Raw genomic sequence first — 22,098 nt, 5'->3', positions numbered from 1 at the left:
AAATGTGTTTGTATTATTTTTGTACACTTATTTTTTATATATATTTGATGTTGTCGAACGAAGGCGGTCCGATAAAATAAAAGTACAGGCGTTGCGTCTGCCGGGATTATATGTGTATGCGATTGTATGCACGGGCTTACTTGCGGGGAAAGGAGTATTAAACGTTATCTTTCATCCACTGGTCAGAGTTTGACAAGCGAATAAATCCGCTGGCCGCTATGACTGAAAATTATTATATCCAAGTCCAAAATACGCGCAATTGTCAGATTTTTGCAAGGAAAAGACGTGAATCAGATTCATCGTTACATGGATGAATATTTCTAATCTGTAAATGTTTTAAGTCTAAAAAAGTAATATATATATATATATTTTATTTTATATTATCTATCTATTTGTTACACATACATGCGCTCTTATATATTTATTATATTTACTTGTATATTTTTAGTAATTCTCTTTCTAAAAACAAGAGATTATTTTATTAAGATCATTTTTTATTGCAATATATTTTTTAATATCTATTTTCGAGCGAAAAATAAATTTATTTGTATTTCTAAGCAATGAAATATAATTTGCAAAAGCAAAATATTTCTCAAAATTATTACGTAAAGCAAAAACGGAAACATTTTATTCCAATTTGATGATTCTTTGGTCAAGTTTCGTTGAGAAAATGATTTTATACACTTATATTTTGCTTCTTCCTAGATGTAGAAATATATCCAACTTTGACCAAAAATAAATGGAAAAAAAAAGAATCAACGTCTCTTTCTCCAAGTTTTTGTAGTAAGGAGGTTCCGTTTAGGCGGATGGGGATCTTGGTGAAAAAGAAATAAGGGAATTGCTAAAGTCAGGACGGTGGATTCATTTATAATCGTCGATAGCTCGTCATGAAAACTGTCGGCGAAGTAATAGGAAAAGTTGCAGCCAAAATGGCTAGCAAAGTTTTCCATTAATCTACATTAATGCTGCGCAGAATCTTGGTACAGACGCTTATTCGCGCCTGTTGCGTTTAGCGAAAGCAGCCCAAGGGCCCTGGTAAACACCCTCATAAGCAATTAAGCCGCTTAGAGAGAAACTCCGTCGTTAATTTATTATCTCTGTCCCTTCTAAGCAAGCTCGCAAGCACGCTGATAAACGATGCGCCGAGCTAAGAAGTCGTCTTTCAAAGCGGCTCCTTAATTACGCTTTAAGCAGTTTGGAGTTTCTCTCACTCCGAGTGTTGTTTGAACAATGCTTCGGGAAAATTTAGAATAATTTCAAAGATGTAATCCAGATGGTTTTTTTTCTTTTTTTTTCAAAACGGAAAGAGAGAATCGATTCTTTCTCATTTATAGAAAGTTTAATTTTAATATTTTTTTTGAAATACTTATTCCTTTTTTAATCACAATCTCAAAAAATTATTCTCTATTATACATATTTTTGCAATCATTGAAATTAACACAATAATTTTATATTCAATTATTTTTCTTCACTCGAAGATTATTTTTAATTTCTTTTAAAAATATATTCCGATTATACGACTTTTCATCTTATTATCCGTGTTACATTTTTACATATCGTGGATATTTTTCACGCAATCGTAAAACGCCGTTTCACGCTCTCGAAACGGCAAACAAGTGCAAGGTCCAAAGCCTCAAATATTCGATACTGTTCATATCCTTAGATATGGAAATGTCTTGAATTCTCATCTCGCGGAAGCAGCATAGAGACCGCCCTTCGAACTCGATATATCTGTGAATATCGATATCGAGATGTCTTCCAGAGTCGAGTTTGGCCGAGGAACGTTGCGGTGAAGGGTTGATACAGGACAGTTCAAAGTTTGCCGATAGTAGGGGAAGACGAGGGATGACCAGCGGACAATGGGGTGCGTCGCCGATGACGAACCCGGTCCGTTTCCCCGGAGTCTCCCCGACTCTCGGGGATTGCTGGAACAGCCGCAAACAAGGGGGATGAGCGAGTCAGCGTTTCTACCATCGACCCCGCCACCCTCCTTCTCTGGGTTATGTCCCAAACGATTTACGCATTCCCGTGCGACGAGGGGGCGCGAGGCGCTGAATATTTCTGTTTACAATTATACCAGGTTGTTTCGCGACTCGGCGTTTTAATAATGTAATGCCACTACTACTTGGTTGCTTAAAGCTCGCTTATTCACGCGAAAAATTCTAATAAAAGAATCTCTTGTAAAATGAAGATAAAATTGTATACACTATTTATAGAAATGTAATATATATTTGTGTGTGTGTGTGTGTGTGTGTGTGTATAAATAAGAATATAATGATAGAAATTATGTATAAGATGAAAATAATATGAAAAGACTAACCAACAATAACTACAAATATAAGATATTAAAAATTTGCAAGTTGATTTGCATTTTTATATTTTTTTCGCATATTTTTCATTCCAAATCAACAAAATTAATATATTAAAAAAAATGTATAAAATTGATGATGAAAAAGCTCTCTCATTAAAAAGAAATTTCAATAACAAAAATAAAGTAATAAATTAAATAAGAAATGAAACGATTTTATAAATAACAATTTTTGTGAAAATTTTTGCGTTAAGTCTCGTTTTTTCGATCTATACAAGAGTTTATTTACAAAACATTGAAAAGAAAAAAAAGAAAATGAAAATAATTGACAATAATTGAAATTGGCAACGTGGACAATTATGGTCAAATTTACCGCGCAGTTGAATTTCCTCGCGGACTTTGTTCCATAATAAAAAGTAAAAAGGAGAAACGATTATACAAGAAAAATCGCATTTTTCCGTTTTTTTTTCCTTTTTTTTTTTAGTTCACGTGTGTCTCGCCGCAGGCTGCGACGAAACATACGCGAAAAATGGCGGCGACAGCTGTCGACGTGCGAGTTTCGATGCCGTTACAAAATTCTGTATCGTAAAACTCGAATATATATATGAAGCGCGGCGTCCTCGCAGCGAAATTATTATTACTACAAATGTGAAACAGCGAAGCGGGCAAATCTCGTTATTATCATTTTTACAACGATAATGATAATGGATACAGCAATGCTAATGTACATATATAAATAATAAATGCAGCGTATAATGGTTAATAATAAATGCAGGGTACACAACGGGAAATATAATAAATAAGAGAACGACATGGCATTGTTTATCTGTGAAATATAAATAGCACGTTTTTATTTCTTTTATGATTGTTTATAATTTGAAAATTATATTAAAATGATACTTTTACGAGAGAATAAATCAATTTGGTTAAAATAATAAGCAAGTTTTTATTTCTTTTATGATTGTTTATAATTTGAAGACTATATTAAAATGATACTTTTACGAGAGAATAAATCAATTTGGTTAAAATAATGGTTGGCTTTTAAATTAAAAAATTCTCATAATATTATATACATGTATATTTGGAAATGAAAAAATTCCAATTATCATCAAAGAAAATATGCCAAATGGGTCGACATTAAGTGGTAGACCACTGGTAAAAAACAGCGTATGGTATTATTTTTTTAAGCAAAATTTTCCTCGCCGCACAAAGAATGGCGTGTTTAGTAGCATGAAACAATAAATAAGAACCTCTCTCTGGAAACGAGCACTGTGTCTGAGGTCGAAGCAGGACGACAGAGCGGGGAGAGAAAAAGGAAGAGAAGGTGGAACGAGTTTCAAGAGTGCCATAATTTACGCTCCACTCGTTTCTTCCTCGTGTATATACATACCTAACATGTACGAATGAAGCATAAATTCACTCTATACCTTCATCCCTTATATTTGCGATCCATCGTCGGGAGGGAATTTAACGTTTAGCCGCGCGAGAGGCATCTCGGCAAATTTCCCGTTGCGGGAACTACAATTGAAGACAACAGACGTCTTTTCCCGAAACAAAATCCAAATTACGAAAAATTATTAACGCTTTTCGAATTAAATCAATCAGAGTTTAATTAATTAATCTGAGTTTTCTCAATTTTTTTAAAGATTTCTTTATTATGATATAAACAAAGTGTGTCGAAAGTGTGTGGTGCGTAAGAAGGAAAATTTTTGATGAAAGAGAATTCAAATTTTGACATCTTGCAAGCTAAAGTACTTTCATCGTTTAAAAAAAATTTCGAAATATACATTGTAATGCGCTTTGAGAATAAATAAAATCCATTTTTAAAAAGACACGCGACAAACGCGAGCATGGTTCGACTTTTCGATAATGAGAGGAAATGGAAAAGGAATGAAGAAAAGACATGGAGAAAAAATGCGCTCTTCAACCCTCCTCTGCGACTCTCTTCTCCCAAGATGTAGTACGTACGGCACTTTGTTCGACCAGCTTCCCCTCTTGTCCACGTCTTCTCTCTCTCTCTCTCTCTGTCTATATTTTCTTTTTTTCTTGTCCTTCGAGTCTGTTGCGCACGAGCCTGCTATTTATGAGGGATTTGGCCGCGGGGATGGAACACACAATTTCCACCGATATACCGCCATTTCTCCCTCTCCTACTTTCCATCACTAGTCTTCCCTGCCGTTTCTTTCCCGGATCGTCCCAATTTTTCTGCTCCATAATGCCTAACGAGAGTCGATTTGAAAAGGAATCGTTTCTTCCCTGATAACCGCGAGTAGCGCGTTTGGCTTTTTTATTTTATCAGCATGATAGTCTGATCGAAAGTGAATCTCGCCCATGTCGAATATAGGTAGAAGAAGAAACGCATTTTTTAATTCTTCGAAACTCGTGCCTTTGCTCGCGTCATGTCCACTTTGCTGATGTAAAATGCTTGAAATAAATATTTAAATTGACATGTGTATATATACAAATTGAAACAATTTTTGAAAAAGGAATCAAATTTTAAAAAAGATTATTAGTTTTTCTTGCAACAAACTATCGTTAATATTAATGATTCTAGCAAAAGATATTATTTTTATGATTTTTTTGTCATTTTCTTACTTTAATATTTTTATACTTATCTACGGTCAATATATTTATAAATGGGTATTAATAATAATAAAAATTATATGATAAAAATGGCATTATAATTAACAGTTTGTTTTTTTTTCTTTTTTAGGAGCTGCGGCGGCGTCGCGAGTTTACGTTGACGCTTTGTCTCGATTAGCTCGTCAAGCTCAGCTGGGAACATGGGGCGGTTCCAAGGATGTAGGTAAGTGAAAAATTTCAAATTAATCATTTTAAATCGAAAAGCCTGAAATAAAACTTGCCTCAATTTATTCGATTGACAAAAATTGAGAAAAAAGGAATGGAAAAGTGATGATTACATAAATGAAGGAATTTGCATTTATCTACGCTACAAGTTTCTACAAAATTTAGTATCCATGAATAAAAGTTGGATTTAAGAAATAGTACATGTTTAAAAATATTTAAAAAACAATAGATTCTCTGTATTAAGCTTCACATTAGAAAATAATATTTTATATTTTTCGTCAATTATTTTTATTTATTTATTACTATATGTAATCCATATAGTAAGTGTATGACTATAATTATGTTACAAATCTAATATCATAATTATAGTTATAATTCAAGGGGAAAACATTTTATACTTTTTTAACAATTTTTTTTATCCGCATGACTGGTTCTTGCTATTATATATTTTCTTCGATTCATTTTGTCGCGAAACAAAGCGTAAATAAAGCAGTTTCTGCTTTCGAGAGTCCAAGTTTGCATCGGAACGGGATGAGCTTTTCCGAGGCTTCCAAAGCCAATAAAGCGCGTTTAACCGTCGCTAAGCTCCAAAAGCCCCCGTTTCTTCTCTTTCCCTCTCCTTTCTCTTCGGTTCTAGATGCCGACGAACGAAAGTTGCTAACAAGATCATTGCAGCGTGATAAGTGTACGTATTAAGTCCGGGTCGGTGACCCGCGAGCGAAGCTTGCGAGTTTGGGAACCTTTTAAAGCAGGCTAAGACATGGTCTTAGGAAACCTTCCAAGTGCCAGCGACCGAGCGAATCTTTTATTTGTTCTCGAGAGTGGTGGGCGGAATCCGATCAGCCGAGATAACGATCCTCGATCGGGATCTCGCAGCTTCTTTGGATCGATTTGTCTTTCGATTTTGTCTTGACGGCGGTCAAACGATGGCTTGTATATTGTAGTAAGTTCTCGCAGAAAATTGGATAGAATTAACAATTATGCTCGAGATATTTTTCTAGAGCGGGACATTTTCTGTTTCATCTCTTGACTCGAATCAAATTGAAGTTTCGGCGGAATAATTTATAGCAAATTGTATCGCGCGATGATAATGCGTTAACGTTTGTATAGCGAGAGGAGAGACGGACGGAGGAAGGGAGAAGGGGAAAGGGGGAAATATCACGTCGTCCCGAAACGGAACATTCAATTAATCGAATTAATAAATTCGCCGATCGAGTTATTTGTGTGATCCTGCGCATGGAAATATGCGCGTGTGAGAGGATGCCGCATCGTTGTTTCGGGCATAATTAATTAGCGCGTTTCGAATTAGCTATTTTATTTTACAAATAATGCTCGTTTCGATGTGGAAATGTTGTTTATCGCGTTTGCACCCTCTGTTGTAATTTGTTATGTTATGTAATCGCTCGTATTCAGCCGTGCCGTTCCTTTTCTTTTCGAATCTCTCTTTTCCCTTTATTCGATGATTCACTTGTGTATAATCAATTATTGTATTTTTTTTTATCAGTGATAACTGTTTGCATTCTCGTATCAATTAAAAGCAAGTGCAAAAATAATACAGATAATAATGTAGGATAACTGTATAGATAATAATTATATAGTTAACAATACACTTGTGTATATTATTAATTATACAAATTAATTATAATATAGTTGTATTAATTAAATTTATCAATTATATATATAATAGTTACAGCTAACACACATTCTACGAAATAGTTAAGAAATATGCTCATATTATTAATATTTATTTATGTGAATTAAAAGCAAAGAATATAAATCTTAAAATGCAATATATGTATAATTCAAGATAAAAATACTAGCGATATGCATGTTATACACGTATGTATAGATAGCTATAATATCGATAATTATTTCAACAATGAAATGTCGCGCTTAAAATTACGCATACGTCTGTTAATAATTGACATAAAATTTTGTATAATTTACAATAATTAATGTCCACATGTATCAATGTAATTTACATAGGACAGTCTATCAAGGTTGTCTACCAGTCTACCAAGTATATATATATCTGCAGGTGCAGTAATTTAGTTTTGTCACGTTTGCACCATTTATGAACAATTTACATCCAGCAGAAATAAAAATCTTATAAACGTCTAATCTCGCGTTAATTATTATAATAATGGCATTATTTTCAATTGTCTTTGAAAAAATTCAAAAATGTGTGGTTAAATTTATAACGAATAAATCTATATTATATTAAATTTTACGCATGATGCAATTTAAGGATTTTGTTTCTAGAACAATAAAACATATCCTTAGAATGTAGTAGAAAATTGGATACATGCCCAATACTTCAAATACACGTATTATTAGTTTTATGATGAACCAATATAAAAAATTGAAAACAGATTAAATAAAAAGAAAGTGAGATTATTATAGTCGCTCTTTTTTTGGCATTCCGCGGCGCAAAATCATAAATTAAAATTCTGGTGTGGAGTGTATTGTGTATAAACGCGCGCGCGCTATAATATATAAACACAATAATACAACGAATGTAAATTACAACGCGCGTTTCACATTACCATGAAACGAGAAAGAAGAGCGGTGGGCCAAAATCCGTCCGTAAACTCCGCTTATATCCAGCCTGTGAAAAAGAAAGAGAGAAAGAGACGGAGAAGGAGAGAAGGTATACACGCATAATTACGTTAAATTACGGACATTCAAATTATCGGCATCGCAATCTCGTGTAATTTGTTGAATTTTGCACACTCTTTATAGCAGTGTTTTCCGATTATGTTACATATGATAATTCTGAACACGTCGGTACATTTAACAAATTAAAAATTTTAACTATATTTTTCTCCTCTATATATTTTGATTTGTATTACAATTCAAGGATACATTTTTTGGCCGTTGCATAGGATGCATAAAGAATATTGACGAAATAAAAAGAATTTCTCTCTCTCTCTCTCTCTCTCTCCCCTCGATCGATGTCAATTATATGTGTATAACTCTCAGTCTATTCCACGGTAGGTATATCCGACTTTGCTTTACGCTCATCATCATTCGCTTTTCGCGCGCCGGTTCTATCGAGGGCCGCTCTCCTGCAACTTTAATTCCGCGCCGGAAGTCTTCGCTTTCTCCGGGAGCACCGCTAAGGAGTGCTCCGCAAATAGAGAATTGAACAAACATCTCATTTTCTCATCTTCTTTACACGTCTCGAGTATTATAATCGTTTCGTGACAAAAGTGTCTGTTTTCGAGTTTTTTGTAAAAAACTACATTTAGATGAGATAAATTTATCGGAATATAATATTGCATGCTGTAATTACATTCAAATCGAATGATGATGTAATTTAAGAATTAATTAAATTAATTTTTTTATATATTTCAAATTAATACGCTTCAATTGATTAATTTAAATATTTTTCCTCGTCTTATACCTTATTATTATAAAAATTATGTGTTTATGATGTAATGAAATATAAAATATATAAAATTATAATTTTTTAGGTTCATTGTTAAATTAACTTTTGTTAAATTAAATTATACTTGGAAAATTAAAATACGGTAATAAAAGTAGTCTGTTCTTACCGGATATAAAAGTAGTTTATAAAAATTACATAATTTAATTTAATTGTATACACATTTAAAGTTTTAATTATACTATATAATCTCTCTTGTAGGAAGAGGGTGTTGTTTTAGATGTTTAAAATTTGAAGTGTAAAGAGTAAGAGAGTCGTAGTAATTTAAAGTTATATCTCTGATATGAAAATTAAAGATATTTTCAGATATTTTTTAGTATAATACGTCGTTTTTTCTCGCGCAACTACAAAACCCTTTATTCGCATAAAATTGCAGCGGAGGAAAGTCGCCGGGTCGACCTTTACGCGATTACATCGATGGAAATTCGTGCGGGAAGCACGAAGAAATCTGTTTTCGTTATCTTCTCCCCCCTCTTTACCAACTTTCCATTCAGTCGCGAGGGGGAGCCGCGAAAATTCGTAGCTTACGATGTTAGCGCAGGGCGAAATGAAAATGCGACAGCGAAATTGCCAATATCGTCACCCCGGATTTTTCTCGCTCCTTTCTCGTCTCCTTTCCACGATGAAAAGAGATCGAAGGGATTCCGCTCGATCCTTTCCTTCTTGCCGGCAAATTCACCGGAATTGGCGACAACGAGCGGAACAGAAATTTCCAGATATACTTGTACTACTGTACTATAGAGGTTATATGTACTTTGGGCTATTTCTTATATTATGTATACTTTGATAACGCGCGCAGAGGTTCGATTTCTTCAATCAATTTATTAATCTTATATATTTTTTGTTTTCTATTTTATTATCATCATATTAAATTATGTTTATAAAATACACGAAATTAAATTTTAAGCCTTTTCTTAAATGAAAATTTCATTACATTTTAATTTTCAAATTAAATTAGTATATATTTCAAAAAAAATTAATAATATACAAGGAAGAGATAAATATGAAAATAATTTAAAAAGTGGCATTTAAAATTTTTTTTTAATTATACGCATTTAACGTTATAATTCCTTTTAAATGCAGCTTTTAATTTTCGCTTCTTTCAAGAAAATTCTTCTCGCTTTTAACAATAGATAAATTTTGCTCGAGACTGTATTACTCTTTGTGTTTTATTTTTTTCCGACCACAATATAATCCGTCGGCCCCTCGTGTATAATCAGAGTCTCGTAGCGCGACTCCGCGTATGGTCAGCCGCGGTTGGCAGTGGACGTGCCACGTGTCGGTCGGACAAAGCGTGAGGATGAGGAAATACAAAGGGGAACGGATAGATACACGGGTATTGCGGCATATATTACAGCATCGTTTCGTAAAAAAGCGAGGAAGATAAATTAATGAAAATTAGTCTACTATAATTGTTTAAAAACAGTATTATTTAACAAGAGCAAATTTTTTTTACATTATATAAGTGCGTATGTTATTCGGATTAAAATTATCTAAATTATTATAATACGACCAAGAGTATACGAAAAGGAAGACGAAATGATTTCGATTTTTTTATACTCTCGACAAACTTGGATTTTCGTCAACAGGATCATAATTGTTTGCGACTTGCGACCGCTTCTCTCTCCGCGACTTATTACGCATTCCATATGCTTATTTGTGTTATAATTTTACATTAAAGAGAGAGCCCAAACGGGAGAGACAAGACCGAAACGTCTGTAATTAATTGAAATACGAAATATATAATTGATTTTATTGCCTTTAATTATCTGCATTATTAAGCGCATTTGGCTCTCTTTTAATTGCGAGGACGTAAAGCTGTATAAAATCAATGCAATCCGCGTATAATTCGTAGGAAATTTGTTTTTAAACTTTTTATCGTACAACGTGCGTCGAAAAAAAAGTTTACATTTGAGAAATTACTAATTTTTTATACAAAATATACTTTTGCCCAAGCTTGTTAATAATTTGTATGAAGAGTAATCCATGCAGTGCATATGTGTAAGTATGTGTAACTGTTAAATTATTAATTTGCATAATTATTTCCTCGCTTTATATACACATACAATTTCACTTTACACAATATGTGCGTGCATACATTACACATTTTCTGGATATTCCGAATAATATCCAGCGCATATTTCTCTGCTTCTCTCTCTCTCTCTCTCTCTCTCTCTCTCGATTGGCTCGGACGATACGAGGGACTAGAGTGAGTCAGACTCGCGAGTAGATGGAGATAGAGCGCGACAGGCAGTGGAAACGGACGGCATCGGAGCGGCGGACGGGCGCGTCAAAAGCAGAGCGCGTCTACGCACCGCGAAGCGTGCAGAACCAGCGGACGGAGAGGGTGAATAGGGGGTGGGGGAGAGAGGATGAGAGAGAAATGCACGAGCCGTGAAGGATATCGGACTGTTCCTTGCAGCTGGTACGTTTCACCGGTCCTCTTTGGAAGAGCAAGAGAGAGAGAGAGAGAGAGAGAGAAAGGTCTTGGTCTCGAGTACCGGGAAATGCGCGCCATCTCCCACTTAATTGCATCTGGTCGCACAATATAATGGAACAGCCCAGACTGCCTCCGCGTGTGATAAGGGACTGTAATTCGCTTCCTCCCCCTGCCCCGCTAGTCGCGCAATCGGGCGTTTGTTCCGCGGCAATTATTGTTGCATTTGATTATTAGGCCGGATTTACCGCCAGTCTGTTTGTTGTCGAAAACACAAATGTCGCGAAATGAGGGGGAAGGAGAAGCGGACGGTGGAGGGTAAGTCGCGTCGGCTCCAGAACGAAAGAATCGACGAGCGAGTGTCTTTTTCTCTCTCCCCCTGATGATTTATTTATTATTTATATTTCTTCTGTACCCGATGTAAGTTTGCAACATTTCTTTATTTAAAAGAAATTTTCTTTGCTCACTTTTTGTTTTTACTTTTTGTTTAAATTCGCTGCGCAATTTCGTACATGTGTTTTTTTTTCTAAATCTCTTCGAGTCTCTTCCATTTTTAAAAATATTAAAATTCGAGCACGTTTCGCTACTGCTTAAACGAGTACGAGTACAGGTTCCCGTGGGACTTTTTTCCGCGCTACCTCTCTAATGTTTCTCTTCAGGATCCAGCGGGTGTCGTCTGCGAGCCGGCGGTATTCGGGCCGGCACGTGGGTTCTTATAGAGCGATGAACGTGTGCCGCACGTAGAGCGCCAGCTTACTCTTGGCCGTTGCGGTCGTCGACGTTGGCGTCGTCCAGCTTCCCCGTAACGTCGTTTCGCGGAAAGTGGCCACTTTGCCGCAGACGCGCTCCTAGTTACACCCGACCAAGTTACAACGTCCCGAAATTCCGAGTCCGAAACTCGAATCGTTAGCGCTCGCTAGGGGAGCGTCTCGAGTTCTCCTTCTTCCACATTTCCGGCTTCTCCTTCTTCTCCCGGCCATCGGACCGCGTTTTATTTTTATCGGATACGTTTCAATTGTGTTGTAAAATTAACATTTTTTGACGTTTCTGTAATCGTTGTTAAAAGTTGTCATTTTATCAAGTCGTGAACAAACAAATGAAATAGAGAGAATTAAACTAAAAAAGGAAAGAGAGAGAGAGAGAGAGAGCGCGAGAGCGAGGGGGGAAAAAAGAAGAGATATTTTTTCCTCCTATAATCTTAAAGTACATGTAGAGCGCGGCAAAAGGGTTGAAATCTGATCGCTCCACCATAAATCATCGGGGCGCAATCTCGTCGAATAGCAGCCTCGTTGAAAGAACGTGACATGACGGTCCTAATGAAAGCGGCAATTAAGTAGGTAGAACGCGCGATCGACCAAGTTGCCGTACCTTTCGCGAGCGCGAGCGCGAGCGGGCAAATTACGCGACGATGGCAATTAATAAAGCCCCGTAATGGCGTTCGCGGTTGTATCGCGCCGTCTCCTCTCTCCCCCGTGCAATCTCATCGTCGTTAATCACTTTAACGAGTGCTTTTGTTAACGCCCCGTCGCGCGATAAGAAAGCGTTGGAAAGGGTCGCGCGAATCGCCGATATAGAGTATCGCGGCACATTATATCGCGTTACCGTACAAGTTGCTATTTCGTCAAAGTTGCCACAGATTCTTCCTTCCTTCGTCCTTTGTCCTTTGCGCGATTCAAGTGAAATCTCGAAAGAGAGACGCGTGACGCATGACTGTTGACGCTTTTCGTTAATACGCATCATCGTCTCGCGTACATGCGTTTCTTCGATCGAACGCTTTGGATATTACTGGGGAGCCTCCAAGTTCGCTTTGCTCGCTCTACTCGCGCGCGAGAGAGAGAGAGAGAGAGAGAGAGACAGAGAGAGGAAAAGGGATGACGAATGGTTCGTTACGATCTTAATAACTTGTAACAAGTTACGTAATAACAATACTCGCGCGAAACTTGTACAACGCGGCTCTCTTCTCCGCAAGAATAATAATGATATATTTCTACGAGACTCTTGTAATAACGTAGCGGCAAATTCTTTATCGCAACTCGTACAATAACGCAATGTAACGTCTGAATAGTTTGCACAAAAGGAAACGATACGAAAATGATTTTCCTTCTCCTCTTATGCATATATTTACAATAATTTGTAATAAACGCTAGTTGTAACAGTTTTCGCACGAATAAAATACACATGACATACACATTTTTCATCGAGAGATTTTTCCGACTCGCGCATAGTCTGCGTGGTAAAAAAATTTAAATTTATCTCTACGATAAATGTCGTACAATTGGGTAAAGAAGAAAATGGGAAAAGGACTTTAATGCGTATTTTCGCTAGTTGAAATTTGCAAAATTATGCAGCAAAAAGTTGAAGTCTTCCTCTTGGTTTACGAGGACAAGAGTCTCGGTCTCGAGTCGTAATCAAAATCGGAAGTGTCTTTGCCGTAAATGCGGGTAAAAGAGGGTGCATCCCTCCGCGTGTGGAGGTTCTCTCGCGGCGCGTTTCATTACGCGAGATTGCATCGTGTTTCGTAAGCTCGGCGCGAAGATGCGAGCTAGCTAGCTAGCTAGCGCTCGTCGCAGAGTGTGCATTTGAAATGGAAATGCAACCAAAGATTTCCCTCGCCCCCTCTAGCCCGCTTTACATTTACGGGATGCAGTAGCGACCCGGGCAAACTGAAGAGGAGCGAAAGGAGAGGGAGAGGGAGAGGGAAGAGAGAAGGGAGGAGGGACTCGCAACCCGCTCGGTCGGTACCGAGCCGATACCCCTTTTGTTTCGCAACTCTGTGGCTCCGAGACTCGCCGACGCCGACGCCGACGTCGAATATCGCTATATTATATAGCGCGCTTTTTCACACAAATGGAAAACACAAATGTAGAAAAATGCAAATGTTAATGCCCTCTCGTTGAGCCTTGGGAAAATGCGAATTTTGATACTCGGTACTTTAGAAGGACTCTCGAGAGGCTTGGAAGATTTTAAGATCCTTTTTGATCCCTTTTCCTCTCGAAACTTTGGACTCCTTTTTTACTTTTGAAAATTACGCGAATCTTTAAAATTTCTCAAAAGTCTCAAACTCTAAATAAATTTGAAAAAGATGCCTTAGAGATGCGCATTCTTGGCAAGATTATGCTCTCGTGTACGCGAGATGCACGATGACGCTGATAATTATTCGGGCGAGTTGTAACACGCGTCGTCTGTATTTAAAATCGCATCTTGCGCAAATTCGCAGTAGTTGATATTGAATCTTGACTCGCGAAAAGTTGCAGTCCCACGGCTTGACGACGGCCGAAATAAATTGCACTCGCCTAATTGGAAAGACGAAGAATGATGGGACTTCTTGCGTAAATACCGTCGTCGGATGCTGCGCTGCAACGGGATATTTATCTTGTAATGGTGCACGCGATATCTCAGTGGCGTTATTAAATTGTTTCGTATTTGCATGACGGTGCCAAGCCGAGCTCAAGATCCAACGACGGGAGTTGGGAGCTCGCTTAAAGCGAGCGGAGGAACGGAAAGAGGGGGCGAAGGGGAAACGAAGGGAAGAAACGAGACGCGTAATAAAAGGATGTCATTTAATTTAGCGATTCGCCGGATTCGCCCGGATTCGTCACTTTACCCTCCCGCCCCTCGCCTCCCTAGACGCATTTATCCAAAGCCGAGAGGCCAATTACGACTATTTTCGCTCGTCCTCGCGAAAGCCCGACGTCTTTATTCATTCCGGATAGACGCGGATAGAGTCTTTTATGTCTCAAACAGCACGGGTCTTTAGATTCGCGATAGTCGAACCAATGTTTAACGTTTAAATAGTCTTGCGTCCAATCTTACGTTTTATTTTCTCTAGCGCATCATTTGTGTCGCGTGCACGCGTGTATGTACGAGCGATAAAGGCTGGAAGCACATTTGAGCCAAAACTAAATTTTTCTTTCGCAGTTTTAAATGTACGACAATTTGTAATCTCGAAGCTTTAAATACTTAGAATTTTATGTAAAATTCCGCAAACCTCCCTTCTTTTTTCTTTGAATATTCAAATCCCTAAAACTCAAGCGACGAAACTTGAATCTCTTCCATCTGTTCCATTTAGAATTTAAAATACATGGATTTTTAAATTGTAAAACTCTCGATTGTTACAACTTGGATCTCTCGAATCCTTCGTATTACGGATTCTTACGATTCTTACTTTTTCAGCTTTGAGTTTTTATCAATTCATCCGGTCGTCATCTTGTCGTCGGAACTCTGCGCTGGGTTTCAAGGGATGTAATTACGCGCGCCGCGAGCAAATCTCTATTCGCGGAACGATCGTGTCATTTCCGGCATGGCGTTTGCGAAAGCGGCCTCGCGTTTTAATCGGACTTGCTTTAATTTGCTTCGCGAAACGAGTGTGCGCTGCCAATAATATTCCGATTGCATTTGATCTCGCTTTAAAGCGCTGTCGAAGATTGGTGTTTGCACGATTGAAATCAGCCAGCTTCTCCTATCCATCTACCTTTTTGTAAAAGGGTCGCGCAATTAAAAAAAACTTTTCATTATCTTTATCGATAGAAATTGAATATTACAAATCTACTAACAAGTACAAGAAGGCTAGGAGCCAAAGACGCAGGTAATATGATGTATCATAGTAATAATATATTATGATGGAAACTTTGTAACATAGTATACATGTATAAGTTTATACTCGGATAAAACGTTGCACGTATATGTCAAGTAATATTATAATTATAATAGTAATATTATATTATAATTATAATACATTACAAATAATATTGCAACTTTTTATATTATAAATATATATTATAAATTATTTTTTCCTATAAAAGAAATGTATAATTCAAGGGAATAGTTGGACTTTTATGCATTTCGGCAAAAAATTTGCGGTTCACTCGTCCTGCTTAATCCTCTTGTAAAGGTTCTTTCAACCCTTGGAGATGCTCACGAGGAAACGACTATTCACGCGAGAATATTCGGAACGACGTACACGTCTCCGCACTTTGACGATCGATCGATCTTATAACCCGCCATCGTCCTCTTCTTTTCCGAGGAAAGATTTATTTGCTTCGGATACGAAACCTTCCAGTGAAAATTCCTCACGAACGGAATTTCGGAAATTTGCAATAATATGATTTCATGTTTATAATTATGGCGTTTTGCACATTTTTATTTCTTTTTTCAATACAATATTTTTTAAATATTTCAAACCTTTTCCCGGAGCACGGGAGGAGATGAAAAGTTTAAGGACTACAAGATTCAACATCCTTCTTGCAATAAGGAAGAATATATATTCCCAAATAAAATAACATTTTATATCGGAATTTTACAACAAAAAAACCTACAGAAAATTTAAGAGAGAGAGAGAGAGACATTCATATATTTGAAAAATTGGTGACAGCGCAAGTAATGTGTTTTTCTAATGTCGGAGAAAAATTCAAACTTTTGCGAATGTAAAGTTTCAAGTATCAAATTCCACAATTTTAACAAACATTGTTTCGTAATTTTAATTAAAAGCTACGTTGGATTGAAAAAGCCGTACTCTGATCCTTGCGAATAAACACGGGATCGTTTTCGGAGATGAAACTCGGAAGGGTCCGTGGAGGCGTTAAGGATTCGCGAAACGTAACAGCGACGAGGCACGCGCTGCCATTGGAAGCACGCGAGAACGTATAAAGCGAAATAAAATAAAGTGTAAGCGAGCTTTACTCGGGGGAGTGCGATTCTACTTTAGATTAAATTCCGAAGCGCGACTCACCTTCTTACCGCCGCTCTCTTCTTACCTCGCCTTCTCCCTTTCCTTCTCCTTTTCCTTCTCCTTCTCTTTCTCCTTCTCCTTCTCCTCGCCGCCATCACCACCGCTTCTATCTCGTTTCGGAAAGTAAGCTTTTCTCGCCGTTGCGCCGCGGACGTTTTTATCAGCGAGCAGATGGTTTCGCTTGTAATCCGCGATATATACCTCGTCCTCGCGCTTCTCCCCATTCCTCCCTCTCTTGTCCCGAGGGATCTTTCAGCGACGAGAAAAACGAGATCAACGAGCGTTTGTTTATTCGAAGCGCTGAATGGAATTAAAAAAGTCTGCGAAAAATGAAAAAATAAACTAGGGTGGCAAAGTTACTTGAATCGAAATCCGCAGTCTCTCATTTACTCTCTAAATTAAAGATTAAAGAAACGCAAAAATCGTTGCAATTTTATAAAAAAAAATTCATTCGGAAATATAAGAATCTACATTACTTGACGCAAATTTCAACTGAAATATATTTTTATATAAATTTTTTGCTTATTTATTCAATTTCATAATTTTCCAAAGTGACTGCGCGCTTACGTTTGGCAAGATTCTCTTCAAGACACGTGCTCTTGAACTTGCTCTTGCTTTTTTCTCAGCGGTGGAGTAGCGAATACTCTTGTAGCATTGATCTCCGACATACTTTTGCATCATCTCGAGAATAACGAAATAGGGAAATGTACGAGAGAAAGAGACAAGGAGAGAGAAAGAAAGAAAGAAAGAGAGAACCGGCACGCGTCTACTTCATCTCTCTTCTTGACAGCTCTATCTTGCGAATATCCCTCGAATCCACCTTGCGTCTTGCTTCCTTCTTCTCCATCCTTTAGCCAACTCCCTTGATACGAGTCGTTACTCTTTTCGAATACCGAAACCATCCCGTGGCTCGATTTCATTGACTTTGAGACAGTCACCGCCATCTTGCAACATATTTTGCGTGTTCTTTGACATTCATCTGATCAAAGAACGCGCAATTCCTCCTGCTTTTCGAGGAAGAAAGCATTATTAGGAACTAAAAGATTAAGAGAGAGAGAGAGAGAGAGAGAGAGAGAGAGAGAGAGAGAGAGAGAGAGTAGATTGCAATAATTCCAACGAGCAATCAAACTTCAACATAAATCGATCATAGTGCTAATAATTGGACATAAAATTCTTTTTCAGTGTCTTTTATTAGTCTGATTTCTTTCTTTTTCTCGATTTTATATTTGTGACAGCTGTGTCTTTCTTAAAATCTCTTTGAATTGAAATTTTTGATTGTTAAAACGCAAGCGTACTATATATATATATATATATATACTATGCTTTCTATATTTATCTACCTCTATTCCATTCATCTTGTCTTTGCAAGATGCTTTATACTATATCCCCGGCGTGTTTTGAAAAAATAACTGGGAAATAATTTGGGAGTGTCTGCAGTGCGCGCAAAAAATTGAGACAAATTGGAGTAGCACCCTCGATTTAGCCAGGAGTGGTCGCATCCCTTTTGTCTTAACCGATTTGAGCATCTCATTCTACAGAGTTTAACGAGAGGAAGGAAGAGAGAGAGGGAGAGATGGAGCCCCTGAGGCGGAAGGAAGAAGGGATTCCGGATGGGGTTAGGCTGGGACAACATTCTAACCCGACCCGGCAAGAAAGGCCAAGACAAACAATTTTCAGCTGGCTCGGCCGTCTCGAACTAATTAACGTGGGATTTCACCGTCGCGTGATCGAATTACATTACCGGCGGATTATTACCGGTTAAAGGATATTGTTGGATAATTTTGATGAGAATTCAATGTGGTCGAAGCGAACAACGATTCGAAATTGCAAGAAATTGATTAAAATTTCGAAGCTCGATAAAGTAAAATATTAATATTTCGAAATCTTAAAATACTCACAGATGAAAAAAATTTAAATTACATTTTTTTCCAAAAATATATTTTTAAAAATTCTTTAAGAATACACAAAATACTTTCTTCTTTCTTCAAGTTATTTCTTCCTTTTTCCGAAATTGTTGAATGTGTCCAAGGATTTTGATTAAGATTTTTTTTTCTTAATTTGTGTTTTCCCGAGTCTTTAAATATCTTACTCGTGTCTCTCACGTCGGCAGAATTCATCTTCATGGAATGCTGCATTCTTTTTACAATATTCTACCATTTCGTAGCAATAATGTCGTATCGTGCGAATGTAAGCGGACGAGGAAATTATGGCGCACTTTCGAATAGGCGAAATTTATCGCCTGCATATATGCCTGCGTTATAGACGGCCATAAGCGTGTTACGATCGCAAAGTATTTCAGACACTGGTTTTATCGTAGAAACGACGTTCGGATCCAATTTTTCGAAATCAAACGAATGTTACCGGAAAGGATTTTGAGATATTTGAACATTTTCACGACATGTACCTCGAATATTAGTGTAAATACCGTTTAATACGAATCGCGAAGAATTTTTTCAATTTATCGACAAAGGCGAGATCAAACAACACATACTGATATTTTGAAGCTTGCAAGCTATCGCGCGATTATTATTATATTTCGATGTGGCGAATTTATAGTCATCTTCTCTTTTTTAAATTAATATCAACAGTTGCTAAAAAATAAAATGTCGCGAAATAAATGTTGCTCGTCGAGTGTCCGCAGGGGGAGAAAGTTAAAATTAAACTTACTTCCACACTCCGAGTTTCCGAGAACTTTGATTCAATCGGCGCATCGGGATGATAAATTATCGAATCGTGCAGTTTTGCAGGAATAAGCGGATTTGCATAAATCGACGCAAATTGCAAATAACATTCATACAACGTTCCATTTGTAAAATGGAGACGCGCGGAATAATAAGAATCCATTATCGTTTCAACCTTTTTACGCGTTAATGATACTATCGTTAATTACCAACATACGCGCCATACGATAATCCTCGTTCGATTTAATCCGCTTTGATCGTATACGCGACATGCGCCAAACGTCGGCCGCGTTTGTTGTTATTTCGAAAATTTATCGACCGCAAGGTGGAAAGCGTCCTCTAGTCGCGTATACAATTAATAATAAACGTATTGTTTAATGCGACTGATAAACAAACTGATGTAAAATGCCCAAGAGAAGCGGCAATTGCGCGATACAATTCAATCGCCGCATAATAATCGAAAGTTGATTAATTTCATTATTTCGGTTACGTCCTCATTTCGATCAATCGAAATTCGAAATTGCTGCATGCCAATAACACATTACGAATAATAATAATAATCATATTTCGCCGAAGCAGAAATCGCGGAAGAGAAAAGAGAATATAGTTGCGTCGGGTCGACAATTCTTCTACCTGCTACAAAATTATCTATTATTTATTATCATTCCGATTACTCTCGGAGAATTTGTCCGAGTTTAGCGATTTATTAATTGTTGAAATAATCGAGTTACACTACTTAATTATCTCATTTTACAATTTAATAATTTAATGCATTTTAATAGATTTTTATAATAATTTAAATAATTATTTTTATTCTCTCAATATGTGAATCCCACATGTATATACGATTGAATGAAGTGAAATATTAGTTTCGGGAAAATGGAATTTGTGTGTGTGTGTGTGTAAATCGGCCGTAAATATATCGTGTCCAATTGCGTATCCGACTCGGTAACCTCGATGAAATCGAAAACAACCTCTGTTTACTTGCCGTTGATTCAATATTAGCGTCCGCAACTCCGAAACGAACCCCCGCGAAATCGTACGTTCCGTTTGACTCGGCGATTCAACGCACCTCCGACGTTTTTCCGACGCTGCTTATTACACCCTCTCGATCCGCCGCGTGGATTTGGCGTTTTAAATTCGTCCAAATGCACCGTCGGCGCAGGGGAGAAGTCTGTTTAGGACGAAGGGATTGGAACGAGAGGCTGCAATAAGCCCGGATTTTTCAACAGTGCAAGGATTTAAAGAAGCGCAAATTTTAAATTTTGCGGATTAAAACTTGGAAAAAAATGTGAAAATACCCAGGCCGTTATTACAACTTGGGATTCTCGATTTGCCTTAGAATTTCGAAATGTTGAATCTATGAAAATATCGTAGAATCATAGGATGATTATTAATCGTTATTTATCATCGGAAACCTAATCGGAAGGATAATGATTATATATAAAGAAAAGGAGGAAAATTGAACGCTTTTCGCGCAAAGCTTCGTTTTCGAAAAAAATCATCTTTGATGATTGGGGAATTAGTATTACGCTTTCTTCAACTCGACTAATCTTGTATTGCATTTCATCTCATTATCAAATTTATTACATTTATTATAACTCGCAACAATAACTGTTTTAAAAGGAATTGTAAATTTTAATTAAAATTATTTTAAATGTGATGTGTATATTTACGCATGTGTATATTTACGATTATCGATGCGTATATTTACGCATCGATAATCGCTGTTGAGACGAGTTTAACGACAATCGTACGAGATCGTTGTAGGTCATTTGAAAAAAATTTATACACGTTTGCGAATTTTCTCTATAAATTTTAAATTCAATCTTTCTCAAATCTCGAAATAAAACAAAAATGGAAATATCGAAAATTTGCGACTTATTTTCTCATAGAGAGGAGAGAGAATCATCACCTTTTCGCGTATCCCACCAATTATAGTAAACATAATTTGTACGTGTATAACGCGGCAACTAATATTTTTTAATAAATTGAATCGGTCGATGATATAATCAACCGATGGAGATTTTAATGACGCGATGCAGCAATATTTCGAGAATTTTTCTTCCTTACTCGAAACGAAAATTGAAAAGCGACCAAAGGGCGAAGAGGATCTAAGGGCGTCTACGTTCCAAAAGTACTTTTTGTACATTCGCATGTACTTGGACCCTCCGAGAGGAAGCTTCGCAGCTTCCGCGCATCGCTATTCCAAGCATGAATGAGCTGACTCCCGTTTGCACTTGTAACGCGAGGCTTCCCATTGTGTAACGAGAGAGAAATTTCGCACGGGGAGCGCACGAGAGTCCCGTTTCGCCCTATCATAGCCGGTTGGATGCATTAACGGTTGAGATTGAAGAGCGGTGAAAGGGACGTCGCGTCGCGTCGCGTCGCGTCGTAGGGAGTTTCGTATCGAACGTATATCGTGTATCGGGTGTATATGTGTAGATGGTTCGTCTTAATGCGATCGCGTTACACGAGAGCGAACGAGAGAACTCGTTGAGACATTCTTGGGTTATTATCCAAGATGCATATCGTGTATTCATCATTTTATACAAATTTTGTTTATTCATCTTTGCGAGATTTTTCTCGTCTAAACATTCGACAATCTTTTAGCGAAAACGGAAAAATATCTTCTCGAGTCTAATTGTCTCTCCGTAGCGGTAAATTCATTTATTTATTCCTTTGCTT

The 22,098-nt window shown here is 37.2% G+C and overlaps 1 protein-coding gene across 3 annotated transcripts in view; it reads left to right on the top strand.

Annotated features, from left to right (window-relative positions):
* Irsp53 (Insulin receptor substrate 53 kDa) overlaps positions 1-22,098 on the top strand; it is a 79,253-nt gene that overhangs the window by 38,423 nt on the left and 18,732 nt on the right. For all 3 annotated transcript variants that reach the window (XM_083093514.1, XM_083093511.1, XM_083093513.1), the window contains exon 4: positions 5,022-5,114. In XM_083093514.1, coding sequence (XP_082949640.1) covers positions 5,022-5,114 — 93 coding nt within the window. The remainder of the gene's footprint in view (positions 1-5,021; positions 5,115-22,098) is intronic.

The sequence above is a fragment of the Camponotus vicinus genome, unplaced genomic scaffold (genome assembly GCF_025532165.1).
Source record: "Camponotus vicinus isolate PSW18456_S1 unplaced genomic scaffold, iyCamVici1.0 SCAF_3, whole genome shotgun sequence".
Lineage (NCBI taxonomy): Eukaryota > Metazoa > Arthropoda > Insecta > Hymenoptera > Formicidae > Camponotus > Camponotus vicinus.
This window is presented reverse-complemented; position numbering and strand designations above follow the sequence as displayed.